The following is a 26507-nucleotide window of genomic DNA, read 5'->3' as shown; positions in this document are numbered from 1 at the left end:
TTTGAGATTATTAACAAATTTATTGAACAGTTGTTCAGAATATTTTAATTCATTCATGGGGTGCGGACATCACTGTCTGAGCTAGCATTTATTGGCCATCCCTAGTTGCCCTTGAAAGGTGATAGTGAGCTCTCTTCTTGAACCACTGCAGTCCATGTGCTGTAGGTAGACCCATACTGACCTCACGCAGGGAGTTCCATGATTTTGACCTAGCAACACTAACAGAAAGGTGATATATTTCTAGATCAAGATGATGATTGGCTTGGAGGGGAAGTTGAAGGTAGTGTTCACATGCATCAGCTGCCCTTATATTTCTAAATGAAAGTAGTTGTGGATTTCAAAGGTGCTTTCTTAAGGAATTTTTGGTAAATTTATGCAGTGCATCTTGTAAGTTGTACATAATGGTGCCATTAAGCATCAGTGTTAGAGGATGTCAACATTTGTAAATGTCATGCCAATCAAGCGGGCTACTTTTTCCTAGATGGTGTCAGGCTTCTTGAGTGGTGTTAGAACTGCACTCTTCCAAGCAAATGGGGAATATTCCATCACACCTTGCGTATGGTGGATGGACTGTGGGGAGTCAGGAGGTGAGTTGCTTTTTGCAAGATTCCTGTACTGTGATCTGCTCCTGTCACCACTATTTATATGGTGAGTCAGTTGAGTTTCTAGTCTATAGCAAGCCCCCAGAATGTTGAAAGAGGGAGATTCAGAAATGGCAGCATTATAGAGCATCGGGGGAGACGGCTAGATTGTCTCTTAATGGAGTTGATTATTGCCTGGCATTTATGTGGCACAAATGTTAGTAGAAAAATTGAAGTAGAAACTAAATTATACAATCTTAATGGTTATGAAGAAAAAAAGGGATCTGGGGTTTACACGCAAATCTTTGAAGGTGGCAAGTTAAAGGAAGTTGAAAAGACAGTCAACGGAATACACAAATGGCTAGGCATAGAATACAAAAGCAAGAAAGTTATATTTAACATTTAATATTATATAACTATAAGTCAATAGATGAGCCTCATTTAAAGTGTTGTGTCTAATTTCTGCACATCACATTGTTATTAGGAACATAGTCAAGGCCTGATATAAAGTGCAGTGGTGATCTTTTGAAATATTAAGGAGTGAGACATAACATGAAGAGATTCAAGAAGTTGGGGTAGTTCTCCTTTCAGCAGACACGGCTAGGGGGAGATTTCCTTCTATTCAGTTGTGGATATGAGAGCCACGGTGGCTCAGTGGTTAGCGCTGTTCTTCATAGTGCCAAGAAACTGATTCGATTCCAGCCTTGGGTGACTATCTGTAAAGAGTTTGCATGTTCTTCCCCTGCCTGTGTGCATTTGTACCAGTGCTCCAGTTTACTCCCAAGGTCCAAGGTTCGCAGGTTAGGTGGATTGTGTCCAGGGATGTAGGTTAGCCATGGTAAATATGGGGTTACAGGGATATGGTGGGGGAGGGTGTTACTGGGTAGTGGAGTCTGGGTGGGATTCTCTTCGGAGGTTTCTTTCTGCCCTGTATAGATTCTATGATTCTGTGTGGGAATCACAGGCTATGCTAGCATTTGCTGTCCATCTGTCATTGCCTTTGAATTAAGTGGGGAGTTTTTAAGCCTTTTTAGGCCAACTGTGAAAGATACACATCTGGCAATCAGCCACCCTTGACTCGTTCTGTCTACATGTAACTCAGACCCATAGCAGTGTGATTGACTTGTAATTACTCTGTGGGCAATTTAGACTTTGAACGTTTTTTATTTTGATTTTATTGTAACGTGTACTGAAATATAGTGAAAAGCTCTGTTTACAAGCAGAACAGGGTGATCACGCAAACAAAAGATGTATAGATCAAAAAGAGACATACAGGTTACATTGCAGGTTACATTATTTGAGGCTAGGGCCCATTCAACAGTGTGATAACAGCCAGTAAGAAGCTGTTCCTGAACCTGCTTATGCATGTGTTCAGGCCGCTATCTTCTGTCTGACGGAAGAGATTCTAGGAGATCATTACCGGGCTGCGATGGGTCTTTGATGATGTTGGCTGCCTTTCCACAGCAGCGAGCCATATAAATAGAGCCCCTGGATGAAAGGTTGGCTTCCGTGATGGTCTGTAGTTCCATCTTCTGTAGTTCCTTACAGTTCTGGACAGAGCAGTTGCCATACCTGGCCATAATGCACCTGAACAGTGTGCTTTCAATGGTGCATCTGTAGAAGGTGGTGGGGGACCTTGTGGATATGCTAAATCACCTGAGTCTCCTGAGGAAGAAGAGGTATTGTTGTGCCTTCTTGACTGTCATATTTATGTGAGAAGCCCAGTCGTCAGTTATCATCACTCCGAGGACCTTATGCTGTTCCCTCTCTCAACCTTAGTTCCGTTGATATAGATCATGTTCTCCTTTCTTTCTCAAGGCGATGATCAGTTCTTTAGTTTTGCTGAAGTTGGGAGACAGATTGTTTTCATTAACCACATCACCATTCAAGCAGGATGCCAAAATACAATCAACACGTCTCCTGCTCTGCCAGAGGGCCGAACATTTTGGACCATTGCTACCAGCAAAGGACCAAAAATTCTGGACCACTGCTACACAACCATCAAAGGACACCTACCACTCAATCTTCTGCCCACACTTCAGAAAATCCAACCACAGCGCTGTGTTCCGCCTCCCAGCTTACAGGCAGAAGCTGAAACAGGAGAATCTTTCAAGAAAAGTAGTACAGAGCTGGCCCAAGGCAGCGGAAGACTGCCTCCAGGACTGCTTGGATTTGGTGAACTGGACCATGTTCAAGTATTCAGCAGAAAACGTTGACAAGTATGCCACCACCATCACCAACTTCAGTAGCAAATTAGCAATAAATGTTTGCCTAACCTTGAGGTCCATGTCCCATGAACAAATGAAAACAAAAACTTAATAATTTTTACCTAAAAGTATTTTATTTGGTAAAGCTGTATAATCAATAGCATTTCACTGTTCTGGTCAATGAAAGGTCAAAAACGTGTGTGCGGCTTCTCACCTAATTCAGATTACTTCATCTGTGTGTTAATTCCATGTACATTAGTCATTTCAATCAGTCATGTACCAACTCAATGTCACTTTGTTTCTTGATTCAGAAGGAAGTCCTTCCAGAAGTTTGCAGGTAACAGCCAAAAAAGTCAAAAATGGCAGGTCTCCTGATCAATTCAAATCATCAAGAGGTAGGTGGAACATTTACCAAAGCATTCAAGAGTGCACAACATATATGAATGTAATTCAAATAAGGTTTATGTTTGCTTAAGCTACATTACAGCCTGCTTATGGTTGATAACTTAATGATAAATCTCTGCGCCTGATTTAAGAAAAACAAAATTGAAATTGTGGATTGGATTATGTATTGACAGTTGTGGAATGTAGAATTTGGAATTACCCAAAGGAAATGTATCTTTGTGCTTAGAAAAGGGATTGAAGTAATTTCTTTGAAAGAACACATCGTTCAATTTTCAACACGTGCAATGGTTTTTTTAACCCAAGGTCAGCATGCCGGGCACTGCCCTGTGCTCTGGGCCAGTTCCAATGATACACATTGGCTGTTGTTTGGATTGGCTGTGTAGTGATCTGGAGCTGCTCAACCCTAAGGTAACCAACAGTTGAGTTCAGCTGGTAACAGTTCTTTGCGTTTAATCAGCTCCTGATCAACTTTAAAGCTGGCCCAAAGCGGTATTACCATTTAACAAATGGAGCTATACAAGTGCACTCATGTAAGAGTTTCTTTCTGTTAACGTTTTTTTTCTATTCACTCATGAGACATGGGCATGGGCATCAACATCACTGGCTGGTTAGCATTTATTGTCCTGAAGAGGTGGTGGTGAGCAGCCTTCTTGAACTGCTGCAGTCCACATTCTGTGGGTAGACTCACAATGCCTTTGAGGAGGGAATTCCAGGATTTTGAGCCAATGACAGTGAAGGAATGGTAATATATTTTGAAATCAGGATGGTGAGTGGCTTGGACGGGAACTTGAGGGAGGTATTGTTCACATATACCTGCTGCCCTTGTCCATCTAGACTGATCTGGTCATGGATTTGGAAGGTGCTGTCTAAGGATCTTTTATGAATTTCTGCAGTGCATCTTATAGATTAGTGTGTAGCAGCAGTGTGTACTATGGTGGAGGGAGTGGATGCTTGTAGATGAGGTGCTTTCTCCTAGATAGAAGTGGGAGTATTCTATCACATGTCTAACTTGGGCCTTAGAGACTGTGGGCAGGTTTTAGGAAGTCAGGAGGTTACTCGACGCAGTATGCCTATGTTCTTACCTGTTCTTGTAGTAACTGTATTTCTATGGTCAGCTGAGTTTATTGTTATTTTGCTTGCCTTCCTCATCACTTGCTATACTTGCATACTAGCACTATGTGATTCTTGTGCCAAGACACTCTGATCCCTCTGTACCACCAAGTTCTACAGCTTTGCTACATTTAAATAGCATGCTGCTTTTCATTTTCTTCTTGTTGAAGGGGCATATTTAAATTATTCTCCGTCTACCAAAATTAGTTTAAACTCTTTATGTCCCTTTGCAGACTTCCCACCTTCGCTGCCAGCTTGCATTCCTACTTGCTTCACTTCTTGGTGTCACCAGCAAATTCAGCTACCCTTCATCTGTACAATTGGAAGAGATTGTACATAGTTGACCCAGCGTTGATCTCTATGGTATTTCACGCGTTACAGCTTGTCAACCTTAAAATGACAGATTTATCCCAGCTCTCTGTGCTCTTTTTTTAATCAATCCTTTATCCATGCTAATGCATTATTGCATACATCATGTCCTCTCAATTCGCTATCCAGACTAATTTTACAGGGGTAGTTGGACCAGATAATCATGGCAGTCAATGCTCGGAGTCTAGCTAATTAGGTGGATGCAGTAATGCTAGAAGTTTAATTACCTTATAAGAGTAGTCATTGCATCTTCAAATGCATATTCTGCCACATGTGCCACTAGCTTCAGATATTGTTCAATGTACCATAATCTATTACTCACCCACAAATAATCTCTTCTGTGAACACGATTCATATCCAACCTCATAGCATCACCTCTTTCTCATAACTAACACAGCTGCAAACCTCTTACCAAGATCTCATAATTTGCATTTAACTGTAAAACCATCACATCACCTTTGTTTCATTTGCACGTCACGTAAAATCTTTGCTGTCTCGTTCTTGTTTCTGTTATAAGTGAAAAGAGTTTCATCTTATCTACGCTGCCCATCTCGCTCATGATTTTGAAAATCTCAATCAGATTTCCTCTCAGTCTTCTTTTCTCCAGGGAGAACACTCGCAACTCCCTCAATTTCTAAATTGGTAGCTGTTCCACAACTTTGTGTTGCTGTGCAAAATGTTTCTCCTGTTAATGTGTTTTAATTGTTTTACAATTGATCTTTTATCCATGTCATATTATGCTAAACTCTCAAATATGGGACATATTCTAGTTTATCCATTTTAGCTTAATCCTTCACAATTCTATTGTCTATTACTTCAGCTTTAATTCTTTGGGTATGAAGATTGTGTGAATGTGACACCTCAACACCATAAGCTTTCTCTCCACAGATGCTGCCAGACCTGCTGAGCTTTACAAACAATTTCTGTTCTTGAAGCTATTTAGAATAGCCTGTACCATTTGATTAGTGTTTGATTTAACATGAAAAAAAATAGATGTAGCTGATGCTGTAGTTACAGATTGGCACTTCTGAGCTGAGAGAGAAAATGTCTTGTGACAGCTTGCAGCTCACTGGTGTCTTTTTAGGGCATCCATTTGGGCCAGCATCTCAGGCCACGCACCATGGGCAATGACCAGCTGTACCCTCTATCCACAGAAGTTGGCATTGGCAAAACACCAGCCTTACCGTCATCGTCGTGCATTTTGGACTAACTTATCATACAGTTTAGCACTTTATTGCTTCGCTTTGGAGTTCACTTTCACATTACATTGCAATGCTGCTGCCAGTCGTCTTTGTGCAGCGGTGCATGCAGCCACCTCATGCACTGGAACCAGATGCATCTCAGTGTTCCTAGTTTGCTTTCTTTCTACTCACTCACTTTGCAACTAGTTGTATATTTACAGTATTCTACCTTGCTTTGCCTTTTAGCACAAACAGAAACTGGGCAACTTGTCATGTTTGCCAGCAATGATCACTAAAAGGGCTGAACATATTAGTGATGGCTTTGAGCTATGTCAGTGTAACGCCTGGAGCATGTGTTAGTAGTTTACACGGCAAACACACTGCATATGCTTAAACCAAATGGCTGTGTCTCAAAGCCTAAAGGGAATAGGCCTTAGTCCAGTCAACTATGGTCAGTCAGAGGCCTAGTCTATCTTCATTAGGGAAAAGTGGTGAACAATATTCCCTCTAAATGTGTAGTTGCTCCATACACAGCGATCAGTGTGCCAATGAAGATCACAGCATGCCTTCAGTTTCAAGTGTTGCTGCCATGCACAGACCTCAAAGGTCCATGGAAATGCTGGTTGTGAGGTGACCTGAGTGAGTGAGCAGGCCACACAAATAGCTGGGAGCAAAAGTAGTTTGAGGTAAAAGCAAAGTGCTGTGGATGCCAGAGATCTGAAATTAAAACAAAGCACTGAATTCTATTCTGAAGAAGAGTTATATTTGGCATGAAACATTAGCACAATTTCTCTACAGATGCTGGCAGACTTCTTGAGTTTCTGCAGCATTTTTTGTATTTATACTAGTCCTTGGAATGGGATAGGTATGAATAATCGACAGTTATTGAAAGTGGTAGACTGTGAATCTTGTTAGGAGGCGGGTGCAATGGCAGAGTTACTGAGTGTGTGGGAGCAAAGAAAAAAATGACAGCATCTAGCCCTGCTGGGCGTAGATGGTCATTCACCTTCTTGTGACACTACTGCATATGCTTCCAAATCATGGACACTTTGCTGGCCTGGATGGCAACTTCAGACCAGGCTGTGACAGCATTTGAAATTGTGCGTGACTGGGGTTTAAATATGTTGCCGTGCCATTAACATTGTAAGCCCTAGTACCAGCAAGAACCTTGACCATTGCTAATCACAAGCTGTGAGAGAGCAATGCTTAGAGGCAGGGTGTAGAAGCTAATGAGCTGAGTAATGCAGATTTTGTATAATAAAGTCACTTTAGCTGAATGAAACTCTTTAAAGTTGGTGCAGCTGAATGCTGGGAAAATGTAGCCTTTTCATTGAATTGTTATTATATGTCACTTTTTATTTTGGCATTGAGATTTACTTTTGCAGAAAAAGCAATTGTCAAATTAGTACCAGTGTAGATTTTGACAAATTAAATCCTAGATCTCTTCCTGCTGCTCTTCCTTTATCCACATCCCAATTCAGGCAGCCATTTCCACTCCTCAAGCTCACTTGAAACCAGTAGTTGAATTAATGGAATTATACTGACTTTCTCAAAGGGATATTTGAGCTACTGCTGAGGGTTCAGGCCTGGCAAGACCCTGGACTATCTGAATATTTACTTTAAATTGAGTGGTGTAGATTCAATTTTTCCTGACATTAATTTGAATCTCTCGCCATCAACAGGCTCTCCAGGCATTCAGCAGCATAATGTTCAAAATCTTCAACCATCCTCTCTTGTCGTCTTAAAAACCAGAAGAACTGCGGACACTGTAAATCAGGAACAGAAACAAAGTTGCTGGAAAAGCTCAACAGGTCTGGCAATAGCTGTGAAGAAAAAAATCAGAGTTAACGTTTTGGGTCCGGTGATCCTTTCTTAGAACCCGTTGTGAGGAAGGGCCCATGCCCTGAATCCTCCAACTCACAACAGTACCACTCTTTAAAATCTGTTTGTCCCAAACCGTCCTCAAAGAATTCCTTCAAATTGCAACCTAGTATCCTATTTTGAACTTCTGTTATGTCCCCAGAGTCCCTAAACGTGCTTTATTGCATCCTAAATTTATCTTCATCATGCCCACAATTATGTTTCCTAACGGTATGCAAACAAGGAGCAAGAGAAGGCTATTCTGCCCCGAACCTTGTTCTGCTATTTAATAAGATCATAAATGATCTGATTATAATCTCAAATCCACATCCACATTCCCTCTGCCTTAAAAATACTCAAGCTTGTGCCCACATCGTCTTTTCAGGAAGAGTTCCAAAGATTCACTCTGAAAACAAAAATTTGCCTAATCACTCTAATATGTTATTATCAACTTAGTTGCTTGTACTTCATTCAACAAGGTGTAATACTTTCAAGGACTTTTACACCAAGATTAATAACATAGAAGTGGAAGTTCTGATCAGTTCAGTGACTTCAATAACAGCATGAGGAGAAGAGCTGTAACTTCCTTGTCTTTTCCAATTAACTGCACTTGTGTGGACTCCAGAATTTGCTGTCAGTTTTCGGGGAGTAATGATGGCTGTGCCAATAGTTTTGACATTATTACAAATATAAAATCATTGTGTCAAATACTGACATCATATTTATAAGGCAGCAATTCTGAAATCATCAGTCACAACCCCATTTTGGACCATACGGATAGCCAATGGGGTCACAAGCACCCTCCCCTTCTCCTCCCACACAGGCACCAAGGCCCAAAAAATATCGAGTCCCTCCCTTTCCCCACTCATATCTCAGTTTCCCTCTCTCGCAGTCAGTGACATAACTTCCATCCAGTGCTAACACAATGAAGACTTGGCTCATGAATTAAATTTCTACTCCCCTACTTCATCCTTCTGCATATGAATCTGTCTACTGGATCCAGTAATGGTGTGGCACTCCCTGGGATTTTTTTTTTAGTTTCAATTTTTCCTTCCAAATCCCTCCATGTCCCGGCTTCCTCTATCATGACACACATATTTACTAATGTAAGAATTGGCTTCTTCTCAGGCCCTGTTTTTTTTTTCTAATAGTTTGTTTTTCCACCATCCTAGCTGTTAGTGTACACCAAATTCCAATTGTAGCTCACAAAGTAACGAGTCCCATGCACTGAGTCTGCCGTATGCAACTCTTTCTAAAGTAACCTGCTGAATTTATTACATGAATAATTCTAGGGTCATTTTCTTCCTTGGAATGTAGTAGAGTGAACTTCACAAGAATAGCATGTTTTGTGGTTGGTTAGCTCACCGTTCCACAAACGTTTCATTATGCTGCTGGGTAACATCATCAGTGCAGTCTCCAGCGAAGTGCTATTGTGTTTTCCCACCTTTTATTTAAACGCTGGTGTCTGTTGAGATGGATTACCTCACTCCCAATTTTCCTTCGCAATGGGGTGTATACGGGGTCTAGCTCTGTGTTTGTTGATGGCTTTCTTTGTGGCGAACCAGACTTCTTGGAATTCCTGTGCTTGTCTCTGCTTTGCCTGTCCCAGGATCCTGGTGTTGTCCCAATCGAATTGATGGTTTTCTTATCCAAGGAAGATGGAGATGAATGAGTATTGGACCCTAGTGACACCATCTCCACAGGCAACATGCTGGACCTTTGCCTCACCACCCACTTCACCTTTAACAGCCAAATATATGAACGGATCAATGGGACACCCGTGGTAATAGCTGAAGTGGTGATCCAAAATTATGGATACACTATGTGGATGGCATCTTCATCATTATTAAATGGACCAAGCTAGAGGAGTCACACGAACTAATAAACAACACTCGCACAGGGATCAAATTCGCCAGAGAAGAGGAGAAGAACAAACAGGTCCTATTCCAGGATATCATGGTAGGAAGCAAGACCAATGAGGAATTCCTAACAAAGGTACACAGGAAAACCACACTCTGATCAAGTACTGACTTTCAACAGCAACCATCCTAACACACACAAATGAAGTTGTGTGAAAACATTATTTAAACGGAGCAAAAACACACTGCAGCAGCACAGAACTGTGCCAAAAAGAGGAAGAGTACCTCTTCCAAGTATTCAAAGACAATGGATACCGAAAAACTGGGTCAGAAGATGCCTATCACACTAATGACACCAGGAAGATACTACACGCCCTGACACATTCATGTTACCATACATTAGGAACACATCTGAACTGACCACAGGACTCCTGTGACCATTGGGCAACAGAATAGCACACCAATGCACATCAACCCTACATCAACTGCTCACCCAGACCAAATACCCACTACCCACTATGGACAGGACCAATGTCATATACATGATTCCCTGCAGAGACTGCGATAAACATTACATTGGACAAACAGGAAGGACATTAACAACAACGGTGCATGAACATCAACTGACAACAAAAAGATACGACCAGTACTCACTCATTTCTCTTCACATGAATAAGGAAAACCTCCAATTCGATTGGGACAACACCAGGATCTTGGGACAGGCAAAGCAGAGACAAGCACCGGAATTCCTAGAAGCCTGGTTCTCCACGAAGCAAACCACCGATAAACACATAGAGCTAGACCCCGAATACACTCCATTGCAAAGGAAAATCTGAAGTGAAGCCATCCAGCTCAACGGACACCAGCATTTAAATAACAGGCGGGACAAGCCAAACAGTCACGACCTCCACATCCTCAGATACAAATCTATTCTAAAACCTAATAGCATGTTTTAATTAAAATATTCTTATATAAAATGCAACTCTTTCTCAACATTATTTGATAGAAATAACAGGAGCGTGGGGCTGGTGAATCAGCTGCACTAGGCCTGTCAGAGCTGCCATGCCTCCCTGCTGGCCATTTACCACTGGTTAGCTTACCTGAATGGTGTCTTCTGTCAATGAGGAGTATGGAGAGCTGGTCAAAACTTACTGTTTAAAATGTACTTTAAAAGTGCAGATTTTCATATTTTAAATGATGTGAATTGACCACAATTTGCAATCATCATTATAAACTGAATAATACTTTGCTATTTTGCTTTCATAAGTTCTAGGCCTAGAGTTGTTTGTGCTGAAATTGGATAGGATTCTGGGAACACTAAATTAACTTGATATTTTGAAGAGACTTTTCAGTGATGTTTCTATTCAACACAATATTGCATCTAAAGTAGTTTTGTTATGGAAAATTTGTGGTGCAATAAGTGAACTTATTGTATTATTTAATACTTTGACAGTATTTTACTGGTGGCAATTCTTGTTTTTTTTTTCCACATTTTGCCTTGCCATAGACTCTAAGGAAAACCAACAACCAATGGGAAAAGAAGGCACAGCATCTACTTATAAATCCTCCAGACGACGGCTAGAGCAAGCACTGCTAACTGGCAATGATCCAGATAAGAATGCTACACAGAACTCCAGCTTTATTCAGCTGGATGATAGCCTTTCCAAAGAAGGCTTTGCACTTATAGACTATACACCAGAGAGCTACAAGTCACAGATTGTGCAAGTTCAGTGTCAGCTGCCTACCTCAGAGCTAGAACTCCAAAAGGCAAACTGTCACAGAAGAGATAAGAGGGAAAATTTAAGTGACACAGAAGATACTGCTCCTGGACTGAGTGAGAATCCAGTAAATGTTACGTACAGTTTAGAAGAACATAGCGAATCTGCCACGCAGTCAAAAACTCAGCATTCATTTGTGAATAAAATCAGTTGTAACAAGACAGTCACTGGTTACAGTGCATCATTCAAGCACTCCAAGAATCAAAGAACCATTCTGCAAAGGTTTGTTTTATAGTCTCTGTTCAGTTTTGTTTTAATTTTGTTCACATTGCTACCATACACTGTATTCCCAGGATTCTAGTATTAATTGAGTTAACCAAAGAACATGTCAGCTATAGTATCTTATTCATTTTAAGATGCACATATTTCCCAATCTGTCCATTAGACCAGTTGTACACTTGAAGTACAATAAATTCAGTGCATAGGTTGCTGTCTTTAATGTTGCAAGTTTCATGTTGAACACCAAAGTAATAAGTGCTAAATCCTCAGAATAATTTTGCAAATATTTGAAAACTGTATGATTACAGTTCAGTATTTTGATCTAATTAATACGTTTTGTGTCTATGTGTTGTCTGAAAATGCCAACAACAGTCATTCTTATCATTCCGTGAAAAAAGTCTATTTAATTTCAGGTTTTAAGGCTTATGCTTGGTATTACTTAAACTACCAGTAGTCCCAACATGCAAGTGGTACCTATACCACCAGTACGTTAAAACTATAGTCAAGAACAAAGTTTTTTTTTCCTAAGAATAACCTGATTAGAACAGCTATTTCTGAAGCAGTGCTGTTTTTAAAATATGTTTCATCAATTGGCCTCATTTGCTGAACTTTAACCGAGGAAATTCCTTCAAGTGGATTTGTGTACAATACTATGTAACATTGAATTTTGCAGCTAATTAAATGATTAGGTTCAAGTCAAATAACAAAGATTCTAAAACAGTGCATGGTGACGAAGAAAAGATTTTATAGCCCTAACTTATTTTGTTGACATATAAGATTATCAATTTTTCCAATTATTGAAGCTAAAATGCTAATTACCTATAGTAAAATCATTTGGTAATATATGTCAGCTTTTATGTTAGGCATTGCCTTAAATTCAGTATGAAAATTACTGGAAGACTGGAAAATGAGATATTTAAAAAGAATAGGGAGGGGGGAAAAAGAGGAGGGGGTGTAGCACTACTAATCAGAGAGGGTATCACAGCTACAGAAGCTTCCATTGTCGAGGAAGATCTGCCTACTGAGTCAGTATGGGTGGAAATTAGGAACAGCAAGGGAGTAGTCACCTCGTTAGGGGTTTACTACAGGCCCCCCAATAGCAGCAGGGAGATTGAAGAAAGCATAGGTCGACAGATTTCGGAAAAGTGTGGACGCAGTAGGGTTGTTGTAATGGGTGACTTTAACTTTCCTAATATTGATTGGAACCTCCTTCGAGCAGAAGATTTGAATGGAGCTGTTTTTGTAAGGTGTGTTCAGGAGGGTTTCCTAACGCAGTACGTTGACAGGCCGACGAGGGGAGAGGCCATTCTAGACTTGGTGCTCGGAAACGAGCCAGGGCAGGTATCAGATCTTGTGGTGGGAGAGCATTTTGGTGATAGTGACCATAACTGCCTCACGTTCTACGTAGCTATGGAGAAGGAGAGGATTAGGCAAAATGGGAGGATATTTAATTGGGGAAGAGGAAACTATGATGCGATTAGACATGAGTTAGGAAGCATGGACTGGGAGCAGTTGTTCCATGGTAAGGGAACTATAGACATGTGGAGACGGTTTAAGGAACAGTTGTTGGGAGTGATGAGTAAATATGTCCCTCTGAGACAGGCAAGAAGGGGTAAGATTAAGGAACCTTGGATGACGAGAGCGGTGGAGCTTCTAGTGAAAAGGAAGAAGGTAGCTTACATAAGGTGGAGGAAGCTAGGGTCAAGTTCAGCTAGAGAGGATTACATGCAGGCAAGGAAGGAGCTCAAAAATGGTCTGAGGAGAGCCAGGAGGGGGCACGAGAAAGGCTTGGCAGAAGGAATCCGGGAAAACACAAAGGCATTTTACACTTACGTGAGGAATAAGAGAATGATCAAAGAAAGAGTAGGGCCGATCAGGGATAGCATAGGGAACTTGTGTGTGGAGCCTGAGGAGGTAGGGGAAGCCCTAAATGAGTTTTTTGCTTCTGTCTTTACGAAAGAAACGAACTTTGTAGTGAATGAAACCTTTGAAGAGCAGGTGTGCATGCTGGAATGGATAGAGATAGACGAAGCTGATGTGCTGAAAATTTTGTCAAACAGTAAGATTGACAAGTCGCCAGGCCCGGATCAGATTTGTCCTCGGCTGCTTTGGGAAGCGAGAAATGCAATTGCTTCGCCACTTGCGAAGATCTTTGCATCCTCGCTCTCCACTGGAGTCGTACCTGAGGACTGGAGAGAGGCAAATGTAATTCCTCTCTTCAAGAAAGGAAATAGGGAAATCCCCGGCAATTATAGACCGGTAAGTCTCACGTCTGTCGTCTGCAAGATGTTAGAAAGGATTCTGAGGGATAAGATTTATGACCATCTGGAAGAGCATGGCTTGATCAAATACAGTCAACACGGCTTTGTGAGGGGTAGGTCATGCCTTACAAACCTTATCGAGTTTTTTGAGGATGTGACTAGAAAAGTTGATGAGGGTCGAGCTGTGGATGTGGTGTATATGGACTTCAGTAAGGCATTTGATAAGGTTCCCCATGGTAGGCTCATTCAGAAGGTCAGGAGGAATGGGATACAGGGGAACTTAGCTGCTTGGATACAGAATTGGCTGGCCAACAGAAGACAGCGAGTGGTAGTAGAAGGAAAATATTCTGCCTGGAAGTCAGTGGTGAGTGGAGTTCCACAGGGCTCTGTCCTTGGGCCTCTACTGTTTGTAATTTTTATTAATGACTTGGACGAGGGAATTGAAGGATGGGTCAGCATGTTTGCAGACGACACAAAGGTCGGAGGTGTCATTGACAGTGTAGAGGGCTGTTGTAGGCTGCAGCGGGACATTGACAGGATGCAGAGATGGGCTGAGAGGTGGCAGATGGAGTTCAACCTGGATAAATGCGAGGTGATGCATTTTGGAAGGTCGAATTTGAAAGCTGAGTACAGGATTAAGGATAGGATTCTTGGCAGCGTGGAGGAACAGAGGGATCTTGGTGTGCAGATACATAGATCCCTTAAAATGGCCACCCAAGTGGACAGGGTTGTTAAGAAAGCATATGGTGTTTTGGCTTTCATTAACAGGGGGATTGAGTTTAAGAGTCGTGAGATCTTGTTGCAGCTCTATAAAACTTTGGTTAGACCGCACTTGGAATACTGCGTCCAGTTCTGGGCGCCCTATTATAGGAAAGATGTGGATGCTTTGGAGAGGGTTCAGAGGAGGTTTACCAGGATGCTGCCTGGACTGGAGGGCTTATCTTATGAAGAGAGGTTGACGGAGCTCGGTCTCTTTTCATTGGAGAAAAGGAGGAGGAGAGGGGATCTAATTGAGGTATACAAGATAATGAGAGGCATAGATAGAGTTGATAGCCAGAGACTATTTCCCAGGGCAGAAATGGCTAGCACGAGGGGTCATAGTTTTAAGCTGGTTGGTGGAAAGTATAGAGGGGATGTCAGAGGCAGGTTCTTTACGCAGAGAGTTGTGAGAGCATGGAATGTGTTGCCAGCAGCAGTTGTGGAAGCAAGGTCATTGGGGTCATTTAAGAGACTGCTGGACATGTATATGGTCACAGAAATTTGAGGGTGCATACATGAGGATCAATGGTCGGCACAACATTGTGGGCTGAAGGGCCTGTTCTGTGCTGTACTGTTCTATGTTCTGTGTTTCTGAAGATATTAAAAGAGTGCACATTTGTGGTTTCATATATATGTGAAGAACAGTAAAGAAACTGGTCTGAAATATAGTGGCTTTTTTAAGAATCAGGCTGTGAAATCACTTTTATTTTGGTACTGCAGGGCCATAGAACCAGAAGAGCAAGATAGACAATTACTGTTTTTGTGATGTGAAATTGTGACTTTCTGCAGTACACTGCCTCCTTGTTATCTGCTGATTCTATACCAGTGATTCTGTATACCTGTGAAATTGGCCCCAGACCTAATTTTTATTTTTCCCTTTGACTCATCTGCTCTGATCTCACAGTCCTTTTTAGTAGAAAAGAAAGTTACATTGGAGCAGTATTGTATTTTTTTTGGTCGTCTGCTGGAGTGTGTGTCCCTATGCCCTGAGATAACATGGATTTGGTATCTAGTATAAGATCCCTGAAGATGCCTGAATTGGCTATCATGTAAATATATTATTCCATGAGGAATAAAATATGAGAAATTCTGAAGGAAATTACACTTGTTCATTTGATTTTCACAAAAATCTGCTCTGCTGTTTTGCCTCTCTAGAAGTCCAAGCTGCAGGGATATGTTTGTTGTTTAAAAATAAATTATAAGGCTGCACAAATGAAACTATTTATTTTGATATTTGCACTGATAGCAGCAGATAGGCATGCAGTTATATTTTCAAACTAGTCTGTTGAAAGCATGAATTGATTTCAGATTGTATATAATCTCTTCATGGAAACAAAACATATTTGAACATTGTAATATGACTGTGCCGATATAGTGGGAAAAATCATATGTTTGACTGCCTTTGTTTCAAACAATTAAATCAAGCAGATTATTTCTTGCTTCCTGTTAAAATTATTTTATTTTTGGTTACTTCTATAACTGGTTGTTTTTGACTTTTTAGGAAAAAAAAATGAAGTGATTAAGAATAAAAAGCCTTGGCTTTAATTGCTTGAATGCAAGTTCATCCTTATTTCTGTTCATTACATAATTGTTTATTATACAATTATTGCTGCAGGTTGGGACTCCCATCATTGCTATCTTCAAATGGAACAAACAACAAGCCTTCTTACATGGCTTTAACGTCTGCTGCCAGGAGGAAAAGGAGATCTGAAAGGTAAAAGCAGGCACTTTGTACTGCATTTCATCTTAGTTTGAATGTACACCTATGTATTTTTGGATTTGAGTAGACTCGTAGAAGATTCTTGGTACTTTGAGGTCATGAGATTGTCTCGACTGTGCTTAGATGATGAACTTCTTCAAAGGATGAGTAAATCTGTACTGAAGGTAGGTAATCCAGTATCTCCAACAACTTAATTTGTACAGTCTAGATTAAATTTTCCATACTGTGCACTGCCTAGAAATTTGAGCTCAGATTTGGATAGCACTATTGAAGTATTCTTTGTGTTTTTAATATATGTATATATATATATATATGAAATGCAAAAATTATTATCATTGCTATAAATTGACCCTGATTGCGAGCAGCAAAAAACTATTTTGAACTGTATCTCAAAATAAACTACTTGCTGTGAAGAATCTTCATAGTAACCCGGTTGTGCATTGGACAACCCATAGAAAAGAAGATGCATTAAGTTGCCACTGAGAGCAAAATTTGTTTCATTAGGTTTTCTTGGCTGTGTGTATATACCAGATTGTTTGCCTAAACAGTGTCTGCCACAGTTCTGATGTGTGCAAGATTTTTGTGCAGCATAAGCACTTACAGGAATGAAGAATTTATTCTGATGTTAAATGATATAGGTCTATGAAAACATTACATTGTTCACCAAATCTCCAATCTGTTTCAATTTCTTAGTCCTCAAGAAGAGGCACCTGGAGAATATCTCCTTTTGAAGATCCTCTCCAGAGCGTACTCTGGAAACATTTAGATGAGGGCAGTGTCTATCTCAAAGACAAAAGCCCACTTTTTGGCTTGCCTGGAACAAATAAATGTTACCTTTATTTTAGAGAATGCATTAAAGTATCCACCAACCCTCTAATGTGCACTGTAGATTGTATGGAAAACGTCTAAATCGACCTAAAGCTATGCCTCCACTTGAAGCATTCTGGAAAGCAGCTTTCACCAGACATGTGGGTTGATATCAGCTCAGAATGATCAATGCTTCATGACAGCGTTGATATGCTTCAAACTAGCCTATAAACACAACTCCACGGAGATGCACCCTTAATTTTATTTTGCTTCCTTGTTCCTTGGAAGTTGAGTTTATGAATACTGCGTCCAGTTCTGGTCGCCCTATTATAGGAAAGATGTGGATGCTTTGGAGAGGGTTCAGAGGAGGTTTACCAGGATGCTGCCTGGACTGGAGGGCTTATCTTATGAAGAGAGGTTGACTGAGCTCGGTCTCTTTTCATTGGAGAAAAGGAGGAGGAGAGGGGACCTAATTGAGGTATACAAGATAATGAGAGGCATAGATAGAGTTGATAGCCAGAGACTCTTTCCCAGGGCAGAAATGGCTAACACGAGGGGTCATAGTTTTAAGCTGGTTGGAGGAAAGTATAGAGGGGATGTCAGAGACGGGCTCTTTACACAGAGAGTTATGAGAGCATGGAATGCATTGGCAGCAGCAGTTGTGGAAGCAAGGTCATTGGGGACATTTAAGAGACTGCTGGACATGCATATGGTCACAGAAATTTGAGGGTGCATACATGAGGATCAATGGTCGGCACAACACCGTGAGCTGAAGGGCCTGTTCTGTGCTGTACTGTTCTATGTTCTATGAATGAAGAATAGAAAATTATTTGCTGGAGCTGATCTTCTCATTATTTAGTAATATTGGATTTTCATATAATAAGAGCCCCCAATATCCAGCATATCCACTCTTTTTCATCTGGCACAACTTGGAATTATTTCAGATTTTATACTTTTTCACATTTCAATTTTTTTGGATATTGTCAAAATATTCATACCTACCTCTTATTATTTATGCTGTAATTTTTATTATAATAGCTGAAGTATGCCATGTGATCCCTCAAACCTGCGCTGTCATTTCATAGGTTCTTCTGCATCAGCTCCACTTTTTCTGCAATGACAAAATCCAGGCCAATGTTGGTTATTTATTAGGGTTGCTCTAAACAGTTTTCAGAAAAATGCTAGAAAATAATAAAAGCTTTCATAAAATGAAAACAGTGAAGGATAAAAAGAACATGGAGGGTCATTTGAAAAGCTGAAATAGGAAACTAGTATGACCAGAAGATAGCATTTGCCATAATACAAGTTTGAAAATTCTCAATGCTTTCACAGGATTTATGGTTAAACAACAGACATTAGAAGCTTTGTGACATGAGTGTGAAACTTGCAGCAGTGCTGAGTGTGGGTGAAGTATAGCTATGAATGTTGAATGTAGCTTGTGATAGACAAAGGATTTTTGGTAGGTACATGATGGAGATGTTTTTCATTGAGACTAGTAATATATTTGGTGGAATACAGCATTTGGACATACATTTTCTGACCATGGCTACCCGTATGAGACCATTTAACTTTTTGAGAAATTACATCCAGGATACTTGAGGTTAAACTAAGATAACAAAGTGTGGGGCTGGATGAACACAGCAGGCCAAGCAGCATCTCAGGAGCACAAAAACTGATGTTTCGGGTCTAGGCCCTTCATCAGAGAGGGGGATGGGGAGAGGGAACTGGAATAAATAGGGAGAGGGGGAGGCAGACTGAAGATGGAGAGAAAAGAAGATAGGTAGAGAGGAGAGTATGGGTGGGGAGGTAGGGAGGGGATAGGTCAGTCCAGGGAAGACGGACAGGTCAAGGAGGCGGGATGAGGTGGTAGGTAGGAAATGGAGGTGCGGCTTGAAGTGGGAGGAAGGGATGGGTGAGAGGAAGAACAGGTTAGGGAAGCAGAGACAGGCTGGGCTGGTTTTGGGATGCAGTGGGGGGAGGGGTCGAGCTGGGCTGGTTTTGTGATGCACTGGGGGGAGGGGAAGAACTGGGCTGGTTTTGGGATGCAGTGGGGGAAGGGGAGATTTTGAAGCTTGTGAAGTCCACATTGATGCCATTGGGCTGCAGAGTTCCCAAGCGGAATATGAGTTGCTGTTCTTGCAACCTTCGGGTGGCATCATTGTGGCACTGCAGGAGGCCCATGATGGACATGTCGTCTGTGGAATGGGAGGGGGAGTGGAAATGGTTCGCGACTGGGAGGTGCAGTTGTTTGTTGTGAACCGAGCAGAGGTGCTCTGCAAAGCGGTCACCAAGCCTTCGCTTGGTTTCCCCAATGTAGAGGAAGCCACACCGGGTACAATGGATACAATATACCACCAGCTGCCTGGACCCGCTATTGCTGCCAGGTTTGAATAGTGGACCTCCTGGGTTTCAGATTTTTTCCTCGCCCTCCACAGGCATCTCCTTTCAAATAGTAAAAGCTGACTTTAACACATGCTTACATCCAACCTCGCCTCCCACAATCTTTAACACTATAAAGACAATATCATTTTATTTTTTGGATTTTTTGTTTGTGGACAGAAATGGAAAAGTTTTAAAGACCAAGAACTGTGAAAGGAATTACTGTGTTTCAACACAAGTTCCAATTATATATATTTATACTATGTGGTTTTACACTTCTTAGTTCAAACATTGTGGGGTAAGATCATTGTGGATATTTAGGCACTGGGGTATGTGCACAAAGTGAGATTTAGCTGGCAACAAGAATTTGTTTGGTTTGTGCATTTCAATCAGCTGTGAATGCTAACAGTCATTAGCATGACGATTCTCTGATTAGTTCCCTGCAGCTGAATAACTTGTGAGTATGAACAATACAAGGAGAAGCCTTCATACTGTTGAAGGGCAGATTGTGCGTCTTCCTCTGCAATAAAAATACCTGAACACTGATAAATGCCAGTTATTTCTTTCCTCCCACCAATTGCTGTAAGCTCTTGCCCTTTAACCAGTAACTAATAGTTGTAGTTGTTAGTGTACCAATCACCTGCGCAGAAGTAAAAGAACCTAGGGAAGGTAAATTGAGGAGCAGAAAGTCCTGACAGGCAAAAGGGATATCTCAATGAATCTTTTAGGACAGCACCATTGAACTGTGTTTTCCAGTATTTTTCCATTTATTGGTTTCTCTGTATCGTGTGTGTGTGTGTGTGTGTGTGTGTGTGTGTGTGTGTGTGTGTGTGTGTGTGTGTGTGTGTGTGTGTGTGTGTGTGTGTGTGTGTGTGTGTGTGTGTGTGTTCAGGTTACCTGAATCAAAGACTTTGCATTCCTTGATTAAGTCATTAAAGTTTGTTGTTTGTATGCAGTAGGATTTGAAAATAAGTGCACTTTGCCAAGTGATTATAACAGTTGCAGTCATTTAAATTTACAGACAGTACAAAGTTTTAATGTTGAGAACTTTAGAATCAGTGGATGCTTAGTCTTTTGCAGAGCTTGTTTTCAGGCCTTATGAAAGTTTGCACCCTAGGTGTTTTAAGTAAATGAATTGGATTACAGTTATAACAAAATATTTCACATGCCTAATCATAATGTTGCAAATCAATATTATTAGGCGTAGACCTCACTTCAGTCACATGTTTTATAATTAGCACGCGTGGTGCAAATTATACCCATAGTGTTGTTTCTCTTTATGGATTTCTTTAATTTCTTTTCTTGAGTTGTGCATTAAATACTACTAATCTTCTCTTCATTTAGTTTCATGGGTAAGGCAGGTGATAATATAGGACCTCTTCCAGAAAAGCGTGTATGTCAAGATTTGCTACCTATTATAGGTAATAAACCTACACAATTGCTATTACCAGGTAAGTAGCAATGCAATTTTACGTTTCATTTATTCATTTTTTGGGGTGTTGGCATAGCTGACTAGACCAGAATTTATTCCTAATTGCCTTGAAGAATGTGGTGGTGAGCTACCTTTTAGAGAGTCTGCAGGAAGACTCATAGTCATATAAGGCAGTGAGTTCTAGGATTCTGGCCTTGTGACAGTGAAGAAAGAGGAATATCATCCCAAGCCTGGATGGTTGATGGCTTGGAAATGACCCTGCAGGTGGCAGTGTTCCCATACATCTGCTGCCCTTATCCCTATAGCTGGTGGAGGCCACGTGTTTGGAGAGTGTTGTCTAAGGAGCTTTGGTGAGTTACTACAGCGTATCTTGCAGCTGGTACACACTATTGCCACTGTGCGTTGATGGTGGATTGAGCAAATATTTAAGGTAACAAATGGGGCTTCAGTCAAGCAGATTGCTTTGTCCTAGATGGTGTCAGCCTTCTTAAGTGTTGTTGGAGCTGTGATCATCCAGGCAACTAGTGAGTTTTCCAGCATAGTACTGAATTGCACCTTGTGGTTGGTGGACAGGCCCTGGGGAGTCAGGAGATGAGTTATTTGCTGCAGAGTGCCAAGCTGTTGTATAACTTTTTTTGTAACTAGAGAGAGACATTGCCTTCTCAAAAGTCAACATTCAATGTAACAAAAATCTACAAATTTTAAACTTCGACTTAAGTTTTTCTTTCTTTGTATCAGACAAAATTGTAGGGAGAATGATGATACTGTGTCTTTAAGAGGTATATTTTGCCCTTTTTTTTAAATGAAGAAAGGTTGAGACAGAGCTATCAAGTGGTCTGCTCAAAACCAATAAAGGTTGTGAGGCCTTGGGTTTTTTTAATTTGGAAAAATAGAAACAGACTGAATGATTGGCGCCAAGCTCCCACAGAACCAATATTTTTCGTTTTTAGCTTTTTGCAATTGCTGAAGTCTTGAAGCTGGCTGTGGAAGCTTTTATTCCTCTCTTTGCTACAGATAAAAGCTAAGGTTCTCTTCCTGCTGCTAGAATTGCATGTAAGACAATCTATTTTACTGAATTTGCCTTTGCCAAGGGTGTGTTTATGTGATGTTACAATATTGTAACAGGTAAGTATTAGTCGTTAATATATATTATTTTGCTAAGCATTTTGATAGAGTTACAGTTAAGCCAATTATTTTCTTTTTATTTTGTCCGTATTTTAACTGGTGTAAAAATAAAGCGTGCTTTGCTTAAAGTTGAGTAGATTGACCAAGAAAATTGCATCTGGAACGCAATACCTTACACTCACCTTTAAAGCAAGAAAAGGTTTGTGTCTCGATTACCTTCGTAATATATTTTCAGGGGGGTTTGGTCTGGTCCATAACAGGTGCTACAAGATTTCTGTTGCTCTAAAGGCATTTTCTATTGTAAAGCTATTTACAAAACTGATACATGAGGTGTTGTTACTGCTAGTGGGTGATTTTGACTTTCAGAACTGAAGGTTTTATTTTTCCTTGAACTGCCGAAATCAGCTGTGCTTTTAGCTTCCAATTTTCCATTCTAATCCATTTGTATAATTCTTCAGATCTCTGTGAACAAAATCTAGTGGATCTGGGAATGATACTTTTGGCTGGGAGGAAAGTGATATGCATGTCAAATTTACAGGACGTTTATGTTTATGGGCATGATGTCACAAAAAGGACAAAAACTTTGTAAGCCACTGATCGACATTAAAATGCAAATTTGCCAAGAATGAATAGACAGATGGTAAGAAGTGGCAAGCCCAGATGATAAGAAATTTAGGTCTGAGAACAGGCATGAGCCTGTAGCATGTCTGGAGGAAGATAAAGCTGAGGTGGTTATCGATTGTTTTAGTCCCCGTACATGTATAATCTCTCTTCTGCATCATAACTGCTGATGTGCTTGGCAGCTCACCCTGTACAGATGCCATAGTGATTCCTGAGGTCTATTTACAGGGGCCTACAAAGTATTTTGTGATATTACAGCAGATGCATCCAAACAGGCAGTACTTCGGACCGGAGTATACAAAACCCATCCCAATCCTAATCATGATATAGGATAGAGCCTTGAATGGGACAGAACCTGACCAACTGATTTCCATGTGAATTCAGTATTGTCTGTAAGTTTCTATCAAAGCCATGCATCATCCTGTCTTAGACCAATATTGCCATTTCTTCACGGACAATGGAACAAAATCCTGGAATTCCTATCCTAACTGCACCATTAGATTGCAGCATTTCAAGAAGGCAGCTCATCACCACCTACTCAAAAGCATTAGGAACAAGCAAAATAATGCTGGTCTTGCCAGTGATAACTGCATCTCATGAAAGAATTTTTAAAAATATGTACATCTACACCCGAAATTGAAGAACCATATGTTTTAGGTTATTATTTATATCTATTATGATATTATTTACATCTGTTCTTTTCTTAACATGAGCACAGGACCATAAAACTTTGCTCATATCTTTTCCTTTTGAAGATGATTGCATGATGTTAGATCAGCCTTTAACCCCTTTTAAAACAAAGCCTTTGAGTTAATAGCTAATATGTTTTGAAAGGGAAGGGTAGGAAACATTACTAGCTAAAGATGCCTTGTTACCTACAACAGTTGATCAGCACTACTATTTTGGTGCATAATCTTCCCTTTAGATTTATAGAAAATTCTGCTATGCCCATGCAAATTTCCTATTTCATTTACCTCTTTGCTATGTTTCTCAGGCACTGCCTTAATTATGATGTTTGTTTTATGATGTAGAAGTTCATTTTAGGCTTTGGCAGCAGATTGGCTACCCATACATATCAATGGAACTAAATAGCAGTTGCTAGGAATAGAACCGAATAACACATGCTGCATGTAACAGGCACCTATATGTTAGTGGTGATATTGTACCATTGCTCAGGACACATATCTACCCGTTATCATTCTGATTTTTAAAGGAGAAAGGAATGTGGAATGTATTCACTAATATATTAATAATTTCATAATTTTATGTTTATAGGAAGATCCCACAGCCACAGAGAGGCCAAAAAGAAACGTATTTTAAAAGGAGATTCCACTTACAAAGGCCTATCAAGTAATAAGGGCAAAGGAAGACATTTCAAATCTCTGCAGCATATCTAAGTTCCTGCAAATTACAAAAATTGCATTCAGACACTTGATAAAACAGAATTTGAACACTGCTGAAAAGAGTGACGTGTTGCCTAAGCTTTACATCTTACACACAATGGGACAAATGCAGGATTGCCAAATTTCAGATGGCCACAACAACCTATACCTGACAAGAAAAACGATTGCTGATTGAATGTCAAATTGACTGTTATTGACTAAGCTGTTCCCATACAGAAACAGAGGAGAGCAAAAGGCTCCCCATGCATCTGCATAATTTAGGAAATGCAGAAGGAATTTGCCATTTTCGCCTTCGTCCTGATGAGCATAAGAAGTAAAACTTTAACACCATGTCTCTCTTCTTAGCAATGAACATAGTACTATCTACCATGGCTAACCTTTAAAACCAACATAGTAACTACCTTTTCAGACTGAATAATGTAGTTTGGACTATATTCTCGATCTGCAGAAAACAATGTGCTGGAATTCAGCTCCTTTTAAAAGCCACCTTAGTTCACTTCAAAACTTGTGATCACCCAAGCAACCATATTTGAAATAGTTCTGCTCAGCCATCTGTATTCATAAAGAAGAAATGTGTTTCATGTAAAATTGTTTTGTTTCCAACCAATAAAAAACTTTTAACATACCTCTGCAATACATAAAACTTTAATGTGTCCTTCAAATGTAATCTTTCACACATAATTGACAGAATATTTCAATTTATTTATCCATATTTTATTAAGTCTTACACAAAGGATGCACTTACTTTTTAATCAAACATTGTACTTTATCTTAATTTTGTTGTTCCTCTGTCATGATTTTACCTCGCATGGGTGAAAATCTAGAAGTAAACTGGTATTGTTAGGATTAGAAGTGTTGCTAAATTGAGAATATCCTTGTTCTATTATTACTTTGGTGCTAGAAACTATTCTTACAACACCTATTGTTGGTTAACCTGTTGGTCTAAACCTGTGGCCTAGTTTGGTATACAATTGGCTCTAAGGTATCATTTGCACTATTTACTTGAATTAACGCACAAAGTTAAAATGGAATAAAACATTTCATTATTTGATCTATTTAGTAAAGGATCCGGCAAGTATCTGGTCACACCTCCACACTCCTGTCCCTACACAGTATGCAGCTCTCCACTAATTCATACCGTCACTCAGTTTGTTAGTATCACTGCTTTGCAGTCAAGTCTCAATTATCCAATCTAACTACCTGTTTTTTTTACTTCATGAAGCTTCCCCCACCTTTAAATGTCTTATCATCTTGATCTATGTTATGCACTTTTATAACTGACCAATATAAGACCCCAGTGTGAGGGTCTTTTATGATTTATACTTGAAATTTGAGAAATTGAACAAAATGGAAGTTCCATAAGTAAAATTTTATTGTATCTTCGAGAAAGGTTCAAAACCACTGCTGCCACAAAATCTGGTTAGTTATTTTTTTAAAAATCTATGCAAACAGTCCACCAATAATGTTACAAGAGCAATATATGCCAACAACTGCCAACAGCCTGTCGAAGATGACTAGCTAAGTCAGAGATAATGGGAATTGCAGATGCTGGAGAATCCGAGATAACAAAGTGTGCATCTGGATGAACACAGCAGGCCAAGCAGCATCTTAGGAGCACAAAAGCTGATGTTTCAGGCCTAGGCCTTCCTAGGCCCAAAACGTCAGCTTTTCTGCTCCTAAGATGCTGCTTGGCCTGCTGTGTTCATCCAGCTACACACTTTGTTATCTCGGACTAGCTAAGTCATCCTGTTTTGCACAGCCTTATTCTGTTATAAAAGTCATCTTTAGCAAAAGTATCCAAATGGGACATAAGTTCCCTGTTTTAGCCACGGTGTGAATCCCTGCCCTAACATTATCCTCTTTTACACGTTTCAGGAATCATAATAGATCAGATTTCTCAATTTGTTTCATCTTCCTTTACTAGTTTTGTTATTCCGTTGAAGTATCCCATTTTTGCCCTTCATGCAGACTTCAGGACAAGAGTTTCTTTGTTCGTATCAGCATGTCATCAGCTATTCTCGTTTAGAGCTGTTTGTAATGGTTATTCAGTCCAATCCTTCTTATCTCTCATCTAACTATTAAAATATGTTTGACCAAGCCCTACACATTAATTACATTTGTATTTCAGGAAGAATTTCTTAATTGGACTTGGTTTAACGGAAATACATTAATACAGCTTAGAAATGTGATTGCTGTGTTTAGCTCTCTTTTAATGATGATGAGCCTCATGACTAAACATTCCATGACCTTGAAAGTTTCATTTCCTGTCTCAAGCTAGTGATGCTTCTCTTATGAAAAGTGAACTTTTAGCAGATTACTTCAAAAAGTTTCATGGACCTCCAAAACATGCTGGTGAATTTTGCTGAGTTCCAAGCTTTGGGGCAAGTTAGAACAATCTGTGCAACAAATGAATTAACAGTAGGTTAATAAA

At 40.1% G+C, this 26507-nt stretch overlaps 1 protein-coding gene across 6 annotated transcripts in view; it reads left to right on the top strand.

Moving 5' to 3' along the window:
* Nucleotides 1-24701, top strand: part of kif18a (kinesin family member 18A) — a 102307-nt gene extending 77606 nt beyond the window's left edge. For 3 of the 6 annotated variants that reach the window (XM_059652154.1, XM_059652156.1, XM_059652153.1), the window contains exons 14-19: nt 3100-3183; nt 7536-7664; nt 11080-11572; nt 16205-16303; nt 20840-20946; nt 23949-24701. In XM_059652154.1, coding sequence (XP_059508137.1) covers nt 3100-3183; nt 7536-7664; nt 11080-11572; nt 16205-16303; nt 20840-20946; nt 23949-24070 — 1034 coding nt within the window. In that variant the 3' untranslated portion in view covers nt 24071-24701. The remainder of the gene's footprint in view (nt 1-3099; nt 3184-7535; nt 7665-11079; nt 11573-16204; nt 16304-20839; nt 20947-23948) is intronic. The other 3 variants (XM_059652155.1, XM_059652157.1, XM_059652158.1) reach the window with 3 other exon arrangements.
* Nucleotides 24702-26507: the final 1806 nt, after the last annotated feature.

This window comes from Stegostoma tigrinum, chromosome 17 (genome assembly GCF_030684315.1).
Source record: "Stegostoma tigrinum isolate sSteTig4 chromosome 17, sSteTig4.hap1, whole genome shotgun sequence".
Classification (NCBI taxonomy): domain Eukaryota; kingdom Metazoa; phylum Chordata; class Chondrichthyes; order Orectolobiformes; family Stegostomatidae; genus Stegostoma; species Stegostoma tigrinum.
Note: the sequence above shows the minus strand (reverse complement) of the source record. Positions and strands in the feature narration are given on the sequence as shown.